Here is a 13,952-nt window from a genome sequence, read left to right as displayed (position 1 = left end):
AAAATATTAGATTTTCAAATGAGAAATTTCACTATTTGAAAATAAACTTGATTGACGGAATAATTGTGTCAACCCCATCATCGATATCACAACAACTAACTTCTAATGCAATGCTATTCTTTGTAACGTGTAATTTCTTCTTGGTAATTTGTTCTATTAACAAAGCAATAGGAATGCACTTTCTTTCTTGGTGATTTGGGATATAGGCATTGTAAAGACATATGTTGCCAAAAGAGATGATTTGTGTCTCAAGATTCATTTTATTTGTCAGATAGTCGATAATGTTTTGTACAGTACCATCTTTTTGTTCGATAACAAGCTTATCCCAGGCTGTGAATCCTTCAGGTCTTGCCCTTAATGGACCTTCAACTATTGGATCAAATTCCTTTGAAATTGTCTTTGGGGCTGGAAGGGGTTCCGTAATTACATACAGCGGGAGAGAAAGATTGATGAATGAATTTTTGAAGAGTTCTATTTTGTATTCGCCGAGCGAAGATACCTTTAGCGCTTCGAACGAAACGAGCCCAGTTATCATTGCTGTGGTTGTTGCCATGGCAGGTATTATACGCCCCGCGATCATTTTACATTTATGTCTGTCACATTCTTTTATAGAGTAGTTCCTAGCTCTTAAGTTGGCACAAGAATTCATAAAATCTATATGAAAGTTTGAGTCATCATCTTTCTCAAATTCAATAGGCTGTATAAAGTTTAAGCACCTTTTAATTCTATTTTCTGTGAATGAAAGTAGTTTATTTGTGTACTCTTCAGCAATACTTGTATCCAATATTATTGAACTTGAGCTGCTATTTTCATTACTTGAAGTATTGTCATCGTCGTCAATCTTGATTATTGTAGTCTTAGCATTGAATTCTGGAAGGATTGTTTCATTTGAAACCTTGAATATAATCGAAGAGTCGGATATTTCTGGTAATCTAACCATATTTGAATATAGGTTTGAAGCTGAAAGGATAAAGTCAAAATGCAATTTATCTTGTATATTTAGCTTTATGGGCGTTGGACACCTTTTCGGTCCTGACCAAAAAGGGAGCCCATCACTATTAATATGGTCAGGGGGGAAGTTAGTCAAAAGTTGTTTAATTTGACAATAGAAGTAGTCATGAAACAAATGTATTGCCATTCGAATACAATCTTCATGCGTAGGGTCTTTCTCTGAAATCCAATTGATTAGCTCGAATATTTTTTGAGATTTCTCAAGGATAACATTAGGATTTCCTCTCTGTTTCAGATTTTGGATATATTCGCATGGGCTATTAAGAAAAGTAATAGCCTCTTGTGGGTCTGATGTAAAAATTCCCTGAAATGCGTCACGAGCCCATTCAATTGTGTGCTCTATTGCGTGTGGGAAGTGCTTTAAAGTGCACAAAGGGATGCTTTCTTCCGCAGGATCACGATTATCAGAATAAGACTGGGTTTTATGCGGGAGATAGGTTTCACTATTGGCTTTGGTTCCCAATGTACCACTTTCCAGTAGTGGTTTTTCGTACCACAAACAACGATCATTGATGTACATCCTTGAAGGAACATTATCTAGAGCATTAATCACAAAACTGGTCTTATTCCAAAATATATCATCAAAAACATCTTCAGTATCTGTGCCAACTCGGGTTTGAAGAGAGATAATATTTATATCTTTGTTAATTGTTCTGATAACTTGAGCAGCAATTGCACTCTTTGGTGAACCCACATGTTCTTGCCTAAATAGGAATTGACGATTCAGGTTTGAAACCTCGATATTATCCATATCCGTAATTGTTACAGTTCCATTTGGCCCACATCCAACTCCTAGTAACGCCATGCTCTTTAAAAATTCGCAGCCTAAGGCTCCTGCTCCTACAATAAAAATATTTTTCTCAGATAGTCTATTTTGGAAGCTTCTACCGAATATGATTATTTGATCATCGTACCTACTCCCTAATGGCATAAACTCTTCTTTTGTATGAATCTCATTTGAAATTAGATCTAATTGTTCGAACGCATCAAAGAAAAAGAATTGGCGCAATGGTGTATACTTGCCAACAAACTTCACAATTTCTTGTGCAGCAATTCCACCCAGAAAAGCAGCCATAGGAGATATACAGCATCTAGAATATTTGCATACTTTCTCGAGTATATCCCTATCAATACTACTAACTGAAATAACAAATTCTTTTTTTTCGTCGTTTGAATCTTGCCTTTTCTTTGAGTTCTCGTTCATTTCCACTGCAAGCGAATGGCATTCATTAATTGCTTGCAAGTCGGTGTGCTCTGGACGAGAACCTTTAATATCAGAGTATTTAAGAACAGAATTGATCGAGAAGAAAAGCTGCTCGGATCTGCCAAATTTATTTAGATCTGGAACGATTAAAATTCCCTGTTCGTCACAAATAGGATATTCGAGTGCATCTTTTAAACTCCTGAAGCTGTAGTTTATAGGAACTTTAACCTGAGTAACCAAACCCTCTCTTTCATATTCTCTGAACATACTCGAATCTAATTGGATTGTAAATTGATGTTTTCCTGTTGAGATGATCTTATGAGGACCTGTACCATTCAACTCTGTCATTCCCTGTACTTCTCTAAACATTACATAGTCACCTTCTTGAAATGGAAGAAGTTTCTCAGCTAGACATGTTATAGATGTTGTTTCTTTACCCCTTGAAATCTTTGCAATTATGGCACTCTTTGGTTCCTCACCATTTCCATCGAATACATTAAAAGAATCCCCAAAATCAACAAAAATGGAGCCGCAAAGGCCAAGGGAGTTGGCGGAAATAAACCCAATATTTGGAGTATGGTCTCTACATAATTCGTTGTATTTTATCTGTAGTGATAATGGTACATCCGCGCAAACAATTACGTCGTGGTTAAAGATCACTTGGCTTGTAATTTCTCCATGAAATACGGTGACTTGAACATACTCATTTAAAGATGCAAGTTTGTTTAAGCATGCATCTGAGCGTTTAGCTCCTTTCTTTACGTCATTTTCTGTAATATAAAAGTTTGCACCCATATCAGAAAAACTACATATCTCATCATCCACAAGGGTTATTGATTTCGGCCCGGCCAATATAATATTTTTTGCTATTTCGACGCCAAGCCCACGAAGCCCCACAATCAATACGCGTAACTTTATCAGCTTTCCCATTGCCTCAAGGCCCAGCGTACCGATCTGACGACTGTAGAGATTTGTATCAATTTCATCTCTTTTATCAGCATTCATCGTTAATTGTTCCAATTAAGGTCATTAAAATCTGTTATTGGTATATTTATAATTCAGTATATCCCTAAGTTGGGAAGATTGATTTCTAAACAATAAATATTTAATAAGTTGTGTCCCTCTCAATTTACGAGATCAATGGGCGCCAACATATTCTATTATTAAATAGCTATTAGTAACAAAATGAAAAATTTTAATAGAAAAATATTTGTAGAGCATGTTATGATATTATAGTGACACTATTTGTTTGAGATTTTGGAGTTAATAGGGTCTAGACGTTTAAAATAGTCCTAATGTGGTTCTCCTGAAATACGTTCTCTAAATTTTTCTATTACACACCTAATCCTTTCAAGCGCTCTTTTATCATCTCCAGAGCAGTTTTCTGGTAAGTATGGAGGTGAAACAGTAATCCCCATTACCTCAATATTTTCGTTATTCCATAAACAATTTGGGTGCGTTTTGTGAATAAAATCAAATGTAGCTTGACCCATTGGAGTGACATTATTCCCCCAGTATTTGATGTTTGACTTTGCATTGCTAATAATTATTTCTTCTCTTTTTTTAATAATGTCAACATAATTTTTGGGAAGATCTACATCAATTTCCGAGCATTTTCCTTCCGAGTATGGTTTTACCTCACTGATAGACTCACTATTTATTACATCAAAAGCGCTGAATCCATTTCTAATGTCTTTTTCTGAAAAATATTAGGAAATATATTATAAAATATCTAGACTTACTTAAAACAATAAATTGATTATTAGGAAAAGTACAGCAGACCTGGCCTCTAAGAACCTCACCCTTATTAGTACGTATTGAGATTGCATCTAAATATTGAATAAGAAAAAAATAATTGTTTCAAAATTCCGGTATCTTACCCAAGATTGAAATTTGGTCTATCATAGTTAAAATAATATTTTCAATCAAATAAAAGCTCTTCAATAAAGTAAACAATTTCCAAATATTGAAGTATTAATTCATATGTGAATAGGTAAAGGGAAGTACTTTTTCTATCAATGCGTTACATATTCCAATAAATGTTGGATGCTCTATAAATAATTAAGAAAAAAAAAAATATTTCGTTGGCGGCAGTGTGTGCCGCCGTTTGTGGATATATTATTAATTTATTTACGCTTCATGTCGTTTATTGACAATATTTATTTAAAGATGCAAATTGTTGAGAAAAAAACAGGATTGGGCATGCGCATTGTAAAATTGAATAAAATATATGATTAAATTAATGGAATTAAATTGTGAATTATATTTTTATTAGATGATGTTTATTTTTAGGAATTTATTTGATTGGTGTAAGCTTGATGACAATTGCTTATCTGTAGTTGGGTCTTCAATGCCAAGAAATCCTCCAAGCAAAGAGTCTACTCTAAAAAGCATGTTCAGCAATCAAGTATACCTTGAATATGAAGATCATTTAGATAATTATTTGTTGAAGCAGGAAGCTAAGAAATTGACTGACTCATCTTCCGTAATGAAATTTATAGATGAAGGAACAGAGGAGACAAAAAAAGAGGTCAATAAGTTTATAGAATTAAGTCAAGTATTTGCAAATGAAATGATTAACGGAGTCAATATTGAACTTGTACTTGGAGATGGAAAGGCTCATATATTGCACCTATCACTCAGTAAAGATTTAAATGCATTGTACCTTCGAAGAAGTGGGAAAAAATTAATTCTTCCTCTTAACATTGTTAGCTTAGTTGAAATTCCATCAGAGAAACTAATTTCTGAAGCACCAGAGCTTCAAAATGTAGATGATTGCGAGCTTGAACGAATTGTGGCAATTTCGACAGTTTCTGATGATTGGTATATCTTTATAATGAAAAATCCCGAAATGAGAGATAGATTTTATCAGCAAATGAGATTGTTAGTAGCATCTATTAAAATTTCACTTGTAGGAAGTGACAGATATTGGGGGAAGGCATATAACGGGCCATTGATGGATTCTGTACATATAGAGTCGGATGATGAAGCAGTTTTTTTGTTTCAAGAAGAAGGAAATGAAGTTACGAATATTTAGTATAAAATTACAGAAATATATCTATTTATTTAAGGATTTTTGTGTGTATTTGAAGCTTAACTATTTCATTTTTGATTTCATAATTTTATCACAGAGGAGTTTAGAATAATCCCAAAGTTGTGCTGACGCATCCTCATCTAGTGAAACAGGCGAAGATATATCTAGCGTGCATTGAGAATAGTGTCCCCCTGGAGCAAGTTTTATTTCAGGTATTGAGCAACAATAAAGTGTGGTTTGTGCACCTGAAAATGAGGTTTTTGAAAACAGCTTCATTAATGGGTATAGTAAAGCAAAAGCGATACTATTTTCACGGACATATCTTCCTAAATCGGTGTCTACACATCCTGGATGCAAAGAAACAGCAGTTAAGCCAGCTGATCCAAATCTTTTTTGCAGTTCTCTTGTAAAATAAATATTACATAGCTTGCTAATACCATAGAATCTCATTTTGTTATAGCTTTTCTCGTTAATATTCTCGATCTCTGAAATGTTGAATCCAAAAGGCACAGCTAAGTGAGCGATACTTGAGACGTTTATTATCCTGCACTTGCTCCTCTGAAGCAGGGGGATTAGATTCGTTGTTAAGTGGTAGTGCCCAAGGTAGTTAGTCATAAATTGTCTCTCAACTCCGTTTATTAGCTGAAATGGTGGTGCCATAATGCCTGCATTATTAATTAATATGTCAATCTTGTCCACTATTGATAAAATTTTTCTCGAACACAATTCTACACTTTGTAGCGATGACAAGTCACACTCTATCGAGTGGATTTTATTAGGTGGCAACCTAATAGAAGTGAGCTGATTTTTGACATTTTCCATAGCGACAATATCACGGCAACAAAGGATTAATTCCGACACTCCCCATGATGCTAGTTGTTTAACTGTTTCAAGCCCAATCCCTCTTGAACAACCGGTGATTACAACAGTCTTACCTTTCATTATGTTTGTATCTTTCAGCGTTTTCTCCGATAAACACTTCCCAAACGAAATAAATTTGCAAATTCCAAGCAAAACGAATATATATGCCAAAATAGCAGCTCCATTCATGATATGAGGCAGATTGAATGATTCTATGAACTCCAAGTAATAAAAGATAAAAGGAAATGTAATACCGGCCATAAATACAAGCATTGAAACAAAGGCAGGTTCAAAGAGCACTGAGCTCAGAAAAACGTATATTAACATTCCTCTGGGCATATTCATTACTAAAAATAATGTTTAACTCTTAAAGTCCATGCTTGCGCTCCCTCCCCCCTCCTAGTCGTGTATAAAGCGAATACAAAATCTACCGAAATTTAACAAATTTAATTGAATTAGATGCAAAAATTACTACTTTGAAATCCAAGTTGTTGAATTACAACGCAACTATAAGTCACTTGATACAATCATATTTTCTTTCATTAGTGTTTGTTCTGAACAAAAATTTGTATAATCTTTTATTAAGCAATTTCCCGCCGTCTCTTCAGGTGCTAAATTTTAATTGGCTGTCTTTGACGGGTGTCTCGCAGACCAATCTTTGGGAATTTATTTCAATCCAAGCTGAAGATTTATTTATCTTGAATAACTTTTGCTTGTGGTTAAATTGATTGAACAGGCACAAGGCTCTGACAGTCTCCACAAGTATCAAATAATTGTTAAATTGTAAAGCATTAACTATGCCATCTCCAGAGAAAGCAGCAAAGAAGAAGCAATACTTCGAACGCCTGTCAGAATATGCTACATCTTACCCGAGAATTTTAGTAGCAAATGCGGACCATGTTGGTTCTAAGCAAATGGCAGACATCCGTCTAGCATTAAGAGGCAAAGCAGCAGTTTTGATGGGAAAAAATACCATGATAAGAACTGCTCTAAAGCAGATGCTTGGTTCTCATCCGGAATTAGAGAAGCTCATAGAGTTGGTTCGCTTGAATGTCGGACTAATTTTTTGTATTGATGAGCCGTCTGAGGTAAGGAAGATTATAGAAGAATACAGAGTACCTGCACCTGCACGTCAAGGTGTAATTGCACCATGCAATGTTGTAGTTCCAGCTGGAGCTACTGGATTGGATCCATCTCAAACTTCGTTTTTCCAGGCCCTCGGAATTGCCACAAAGATTGTGAAGGGTCAGGTTGAGATCCAATCTGATGTTAATTTAATAGATGAGGGGAAGAAAGTTACGGCTTCACAAGCAGTCTTGTTGCAGAAGCTTAACATCAAACCATTTTCTTATGGACTTAAAGTTAACAATATCTATGACCATGGTAGTGTTTACAGTTCATCCGTTCTTGATATTACATCAGAAGACTTAATTTCTAGAGTCGCTGAGGCAACCAAATATGTTGCTGCATTCTCAAAAGAAACGGCTATACCGACTCTGCCTTCTGCTCGCGACGGCATTATTTCTTCATTCAGGAACTGCGTTGCGCTTGGTTTGGATGTTGATTTCGACTTCCCAGAAATGCAAGCCATTAAAAATGCATTAGCAAACCCCTCTTCATTTGTTGCTGCCTCTACAGCAGCTGATAATACAACCGCTGTTGGCGCGTCTGCCCCAGTAGAGGAAGAAGAAGAAGAAGAGGGTGATTTAGGTTTTTCATTATTTGACTGATCTAGTTAGGAGCTGGTGTCTAACTTATCGATCTTTAGGTTTATCTCTACTCATAGGGATTTTTTTTTCGTTAGCGTTCTTTTCGAAAACTGAGTATTAGTGTTGAGCAGTCAAAACGGCACGATAGATCGATTGTTGAGGATGCTTAAGGAATCTACATTTGAGGGTTTTTAGATAAATTTTGAACTGTTGTTCGCACGTCTTTTAAACATTTTACCCCTATGTATTGCAGTTACTCAGAAACTTTCGTTAAATTGTTTGGAGTGATTGCAATCAACAATTTCATTTAGGAAATTTTTGATATACAACTTTACTATTGAATTTCCTGATGCATAATCCAAAAAAAAATATTTTGAGAAAATTTCCAGATTAAAAATATCTCTTGGTATTTGTAAGATACAACAATAGATTTAAAAAAAATAATAAATTAAGTTACTGTTTTCAAAATAATTAATTCACAAAGACATGGTAATAGAAATAATTTTGAGATAAAAAAATAAACTTTATAGGATAACTTCAAGTGCGTTTTCACCAAAAATAAGTTATTTTATAGTGGAATCAAACTATATAAAAAACAAAGAGCTCGAATATTTTTTGGCATTTTCAAAACATAAAATTACTCGATTTTTTTTTCTTTTCATCATTTTTGCGGATCTTATTAAAGAGATTTTCTGGAGAACAATTAGATCTAAATATCACTATACCGTATTCTTTGCAACATGGTAATAGTACTGAAGAGAAAAAGAAATACTTTAAATCTTTATGTAATAGTCACGAACGTAAAATGACATATTGCAGCCAAAATTTAATTTTTTTGAAAATAAATTAGCACAAATGAATTTATATTAGTTTTAATTTGAATGTAAAGAGGTTAAAGCAATTAATTTGACTAGATAATGGAATATCTCTTAAACATTAATATCGCGTATTATTTAAAGAGTAATTCTCGTATAATGATATTATATTAGAAACGATTGCCTCTTCAATAGGGCCAGACATTTTTTTAATCTCAGTTTTTGAATTTGCAGTAAGAATGATTACGTGATCTCTTCGATCCTGTAACAAATTTGCACAAATTACGTTGGCATCGCAAATCTTCAAGAGATTATCTGATTTTTTAAATAATATTTCATATTCGGTCTCAAGCTTAAATAAAACAAGAAAGCAAAGAGGTAATTTGTTTCGAATATATCGAGCATATTTTGGCGTTGAATATAATTCTAACGTAATACTAGGAGTTTTAGGTTCATTTTCCAAGTCCAAAGATATACCGGAGCTAGACGATATCTTATTCTTGGGTAACAGATTCTCTGGAATATAGAAATCTGAAACAGCTGCTGCTAAGAAGAATATAAAATTGCCAGGAAATTCAGTACAATGAGAAGTAATGTAGTCAACTCCATTGAAGTATTCATGGACTGAACCAAATTCCATGAGAAACATTCTATCTGAATATTTTGTTAGATTTTGTGATGCTTCGATGACTTTCTTAAATCGCTCATTTATTAACAAGTTAAAATGATCTCCATTTAAACTAACAATATTATTCGCTATTGCCATTAACATATCATATTTCGATGGGCAATCAATTGTGAACGGTATATGACTACCTTTCCTGTGAAAAAATATCACGCTAAATCCAGATTTTAGAAAGTATTCAGCTGATTGCGCACCTCTTGTACCTGTGCTGAAATTGTCTATATATCTTACCATGTTTTTCTCTAAAGGAACATAAGTTCCGCCACTTGTAATAACTACAATATTCCTATTATGAATTTTTATTTCTCTTAAAATGAATTCGGACAAATTTATCTTGTTAGGTCGCAATTTAATCGATTCCATTATTCAGTATCTGCTTTCTTTTTGAATAGGTTCGCTTAATAATGAATGTACCTTTCATAATAAAATTTTGTAATTAATATATATATTTATATATTATTACTTTAATTTTGATTCTTTAGAATATTTTGCATTAATTATTAATGAGGGTCGAGAATAACACTGCGCTTTAAGATTCGAATTAAAAAACAATAAAAGAAAAAGCTGAAAAAATTGAAAATACTTTGAATTAACTTATATTTTGAAAAACCAGGCATTTTTAGTTTAAAAATGTAAAATTTCTAAATTTTAAGATGCCATTAAATCAAGAACTTGACCAGACATGTTGTATTTCAACTTGGCATAAGGAAACAAATAGTATTAACTTGTACAATGAGGAGCTATGCAACTCAAAAGTTATATTCCCTTGGAGCATGGGAAATAGAGTTCCTATTAATAGTGTAAGTTGTTCAGACCCAATATTTAACTGCAATGAAACAATTAATAGTGGACCAATTGGGAGACAAAAGCTGAAAACTTTTTTAGAGGCGAGCATTCAATCTAGCCAAATTTACAACCTCAGCATACCGAATATTTCTCGGATTCTTTCAGACTGGAGAAAGGAAAACGAAATTAAAAACACTTTTGTTATGGAACTGGTAGATTTTACAAAATTATGTGGAATCAAAAAAAATAAAACTTATAGAGATTTATTCGAGTTGCTTTCGAAAATATTCATCTCAAAATTAAAAAATAAAAAAATCCTTGATTATAGAACGTACACAAAGTTTGATGATTTAGCTCTAAAATGTGTTAAAATGATTAATGTTCCTCATTTAGTTGAATCAGTAATTGCACTTTTAACTAAATTTAACCGTTTATCTGATAAGGTTATCAAAGAAATTACCACTCCAGATCTTTATTTATTTCCAAGATTTCTTTCTTTTTATAAATTAGCTCCGATTAAATTGCGTCAGCAAATGTGGCTTAGAAGACCGAGGTGGTTTGTATATGAAATTATTCCACTTGTTATTCTCTTTACAAAAATTTTCTCAAGTGTAGATTACTATTCAATTTTTAATATTTCAAATCCAAGAAACTCCAATGATCAAAACTCTTCTTTTGAACTTATTAGGGAATTTCTAAGATCTGCTAAAATTGACTCAAGGGGAAATGCTGGATCAGATTTAAAAACTGAAATTGATAGCTTCTTTTTTGAATTTGTTAAAAGAAACGAGTGCTGCAGTCTGTATGAAAGAAAATTTTCTCAACAAACGAATTCTATTGATTCTATTTATACTTTTGTTTCAAGAATCCAATCTCTTTATGTTTCATGTGTTGAGATTGAACACGAAAACATTGAACGCCTCGGAGAGTCTTGTAAGTCTCTAGCATTTAATTTTATGGACTCTGGAGATTTCTATAAAAGCTTTATTAAACTTCAGAAAGATGAACTATTGTTACCTGAAAATTCTTTAAGTGCATCAATTAGTACAAATGTTTGCTCCGCAATTCACAATATATCCAGCATACCTAAAATTAACAATGTATCAAGCCATTCGTTACACTCAAATCCATTAATAAATGGCAGATCAATAAATACTGATTTAAGTAATAATTCTACAATTAACTCTTCGTGCTGTAACATGACCATTTGTGGGAACATTTTAAGACTAGGTAGAATCGTTGCATATATTTCTTATTGTATTGGGAACTACAAAGAGCTATATATTTATTTTGTAAATACGTTAAGGCAGCTTTATATTGACTCTCTTTCTCATAATATTGACATTCAAGCAGCACAAACTGACTTAATTACATGCGTTAATCAAATTCCCGTATGCTCCAACAATACAAATAATTCTATCAACTCAAATTCTACGAATCCACATATTCATTTTCCCTCACAAACTAATTCTATTTCTCAAAATAATAAAACCAGCAAAATCCCGACGAATAAGTTATTAAATGGTTCTAGATTAGAAGGGGATTTCAGTAATGCTGAAGAATTTCATAGAAAAAATGCTCCCAATAATATCGGCTGTAAGCAGGAAAACAGTTTTTTACTAGGAGATAAAAAGCAAATAATTTCTAAATTAAACGAACAAAGATTGAATAACTTTTCAGGAGAGCCCTATCTATCTTCATTGAGAATTTTCGTTGCATTAAGAATATTCCACTTCAATAACAAATTGAATAGGAGCGAAGAAGAAGAAAAAAAGCTAATAGAAAATGAGAAATCCAATTTAATGAATAATAATAATGAATTTAACCCAGAAAAATCCAATCAAACTGAATTATCAAACTTCGAAGCATTAAGCCCATTGGCAATATCTGAGTGCGATCCAATCGCTTGGCCCTGTATACATATTGTTGGAAATATATTAAGGGATGGCTTTTCATCAAATAAAAGTCAAGAATCATTAGTTAATATTTCTTCAACATTAATAATTAAGTCAAAAGATGATCTATCTGACATATCTTTTATATTTTCAGAACCCCATTTTCTATTCATTTGTTCGGAGTTTATTCTTGAAACATCTATTCTAACTATGTTTCACTCATCAATGGATGCAATGCTAGTTCTAAATCCTCAAAGAAGAAAGATCCCCATTGCTCTTATATCACTAGGGCTGAATTCTCCTTTTTTATCATTTAAAAACAAAAATTCACTTCTTAGAAATTCTTCGTTCTTAACAAATTCTAGTACAAATTCAATTTCAAGTTCAGTCGCTACAAGTAGTATCAACAATCAATTTATTGGAAAATCTGCTTCAAGATCAATTTCACCATTTAGAAAGATTATTTCAAATGATCTAAATTCTAAAAATAATAGTTTATCTACTATTCCAAGAAAAAGATATAGAAAAAATATCAATGATGCAGCTACTATACAAAATAATATAGAAAATAATCAGGTTAGCTTTGCAATTAGGTTTGATACTTTACTGAATTTATTAACTACATTCAATTTAAACAAAGCTCAAATTAAGGAAAACCCTCAAATAATTGATGCAGGCGACTGCTCGTATTCGCCAAATATTACACAACTGATGGATTTAAAAGATAAAAAAAAAATTGATGTATCTTTCCAACAAACGACTTTTTGCCATGTCTCATCAGCAATTGATAGCAATATTCCCAGACTTCACAACACAGTTTTTTCTACATTTCTTCCATTAATTGACAGGTATCTAGAGCTTTCAATATCGTCTCAAAAATCAAATTTTACTTTTCAAAATAATGAATGCGAAAAGAAAAAATCTACACGGAACGAATTGCTGAAGTCAATAAGAAACGAATTAATTGGTTATATTAATTCGATTTCTGCATTAAAATATCAAAACTATTCTGATATATTGACCTTGAAATTTGTTAGAATTGTTTCTACTTCTTTATTTTTTACAGGAGTCAAGCCAACAATTAAACAAGAAAGTTTTTCAGCCAACCCACTTATTCATTATAGTATTAATGGTCTATCATACTATCATTCGCATCATGCCCAAACTAAAAAAAATCCTGATATCTCGTTAAATAGCCAAATAATAGCCCCTTCACTTCCTTCATGTATTAATTTATCAATAAGGTTATTGGAAACATCTTTTTCTTCTGACTGGATCAATAAAATATTTCTCAAATCTATTTTTGGGCTTTTACATACATATCCAAAGGTTTATAATCGATTTGATAATCCGAATATGAAAGGTGAAAACGAAGTGTTTGCAGAGACGGTTAGTTACATGAATGATAAGAATTCTTTGTTTGCATCTATTCCTAATGATATTATTCATGGTTTACTATTGAGAGTAGTTTTGCCAAGTATTAAGGACCCTTCTATTTCAAGTACTGAAATAAATACTATATATGAAATTATTAATGATGCAGAAATTTGCTCATTAGTCGATACAAAAACAAAAAAACTTTTTATTGAGAGGTTTTGGCTCTTAAACCCCTTTCATTTCAGTATAAATATTTCAAACGATAAAAAAGATCAAAATGAATTAAAAAATTCTCCAAAAATACAAATTAATGATCTATTTCAATTTATTCAAAATAAACTTTGCAAAAATGAAGTTAGCTTTTATATAACCATAGAAGCTCCATACAAAACGATGCTCTGGGAACACCATTTCATTAATTCTAACGATTGTTATTTACTATTTCAAAGATGGTTTTTGTACTTCGTAAATGCATGCAAAAACCACGACAGAGATAACCAATACTATAATAAACTATTATCACTTAGTGAACTAATAAAAAATATCGATGGAGATAAATAACTGTTAAAATGCAT

The 13,952-nt window shown here is 32.5% G+C and overlaps 7 protein-coding genes across 7 annotated transcripts; 3 read left to right on the top strand and 4 right to left on the bottom strand.

Moving 5' to 3' along the window:
• Nucleotides 1–31: 31 nt before the first annotated feature.
• Nucleotides 32–3,235, bottom strand: cgd4_2300 (ubiquitin-activating enzyme E1 (UBA); the record flags this gene model as incomplete). Its single annotated transcript, XM_625819.1, has 1 exon — nucleotides 32–3,235. A coding segment is annotated over one exon (3,204 nt), but the record flags the coding sequence as incomplete, so codon positions are not given.
• Nucleotides 3,236–3,507: 272 nt separating this feature from the next.
• Nucleotides 3,508–3,924, bottom strand: cgd4_2290 (hypothetical protein; the record flags this gene model as incomplete). Its single annotated transcript, XM_625818.1, has 1 exon — nucleotides 3,508–3,924. A coding segment is annotated over one exon (417 nt), but the record flags the coding sequence as incomplete, so codon positions are not given.
• A 566-nt stretch (nucleotides 3,925–4,490) lies between these two features.
• On the top strand, nucleotides 4,491–5,252 carry cgd4_2280 (hypothetical protein; the record flags this gene model as incomplete). Its single annotated transcript, XM_625817.1, has 1 exon — nucleotides 4,491–5,252. The coding sequence occupies one exon, from the start codon at nucleotides 4,491–4,493 to the stop codon at nucleotides 5,250–5,252; it is 762 nt and encodes a 253-aa protein (XP_625817.1).
• Nucleotides 5,253–5,312: 60 nt separating this feature from the next.
• On the bottom strand, nucleotides 5,313–6,455 carry cgd4_2270 (oxidoreductase, short-chain dehydrogenase family, putative; the record flags this gene model as incomplete). The annotated part of the gene is made up of 1 exon (XM_001388028.1): nucleotides 5,313–6,455. The coding sequence occupies one exon, from the start codon at nucleotides 6,453–6,455 to the stop codon at nucleotides 5,313–5,315; it is 1,143 nt and encodes a 380-aa protein (XP_001388065.1).
• A 428-nt stretch (nucleotides 6,456–6,883) lies between these two features.
• cgd4_2260 (ribosomal protein PO like protein of the L10 family) lies at nucleotides 6,884–7,840 on the top strand (the record flags this gene model as incomplete). The annotated part of the gene is made up of 1 exon (XM_625816.1): nucleotides 6,884–7,840. A coding segment is annotated over one exon (957 nt), but the record flags the coding sequence as incomplete, so codon positions are not given.
• Nucleotides 7,841–8,755: 915 nt separating this feature from the next.
• cgd4_2250 (putative phosphopantothenoylcysteine synthetase) lies at nucleotides 8,756–9,682 on the bottom strand (the record flags this gene model as incomplete). The annotated part of the gene is made up of 1 exon (XM_625815.1): nucleotides 8,756–9,682. One exon carries the CDS (start codon nucleotides 9,680–9,682, stop codon nucleotides 8,756–8,758), a length of 927 nt encoding a protein of 308 aa, XP_625815.1.
• A 290-nt stretch (nucleotides 9,683–9,972) lies between these two features.
• cgd4_2240 (hypothetical protein) lies at nucleotides 9,973–13,938 on the top strand (the record flags this gene model as incomplete). The annotated part of the gene is made up of 1 exon (XM_625814.1): nucleotides 9,973–13,938. One exon carries the CDS (start codon nucleotides 9,973–9,975, stop codon nucleotides 13,936–13,938), a length of 3,966 nt encoding a protein of 1,321 aa, XP_625814.1.
• Between the last annotated feature and the right edge of the window lie 14 nt (nucleotides 13,939–13,952).

Source organism: Cryptosporidium parvum, chromosome 4, assembly GCF_000165345.1.
Source record: "Cryptosporidium parvum Iowa II chromosome 4, whole genome shotgun sequence".
Lineage (NCBI taxonomy): Eukaryota > Apicomplexa > Conoidasida > Eucoccidiorida > Cryptosporidiidae > Cryptosporidium > Cryptosporidium parvum.
The sequence above is the reverse complement of the archived record's forward strand: the minus strand, read 5'-3'. Positions and strand labels throughout refer to the sequence as shown.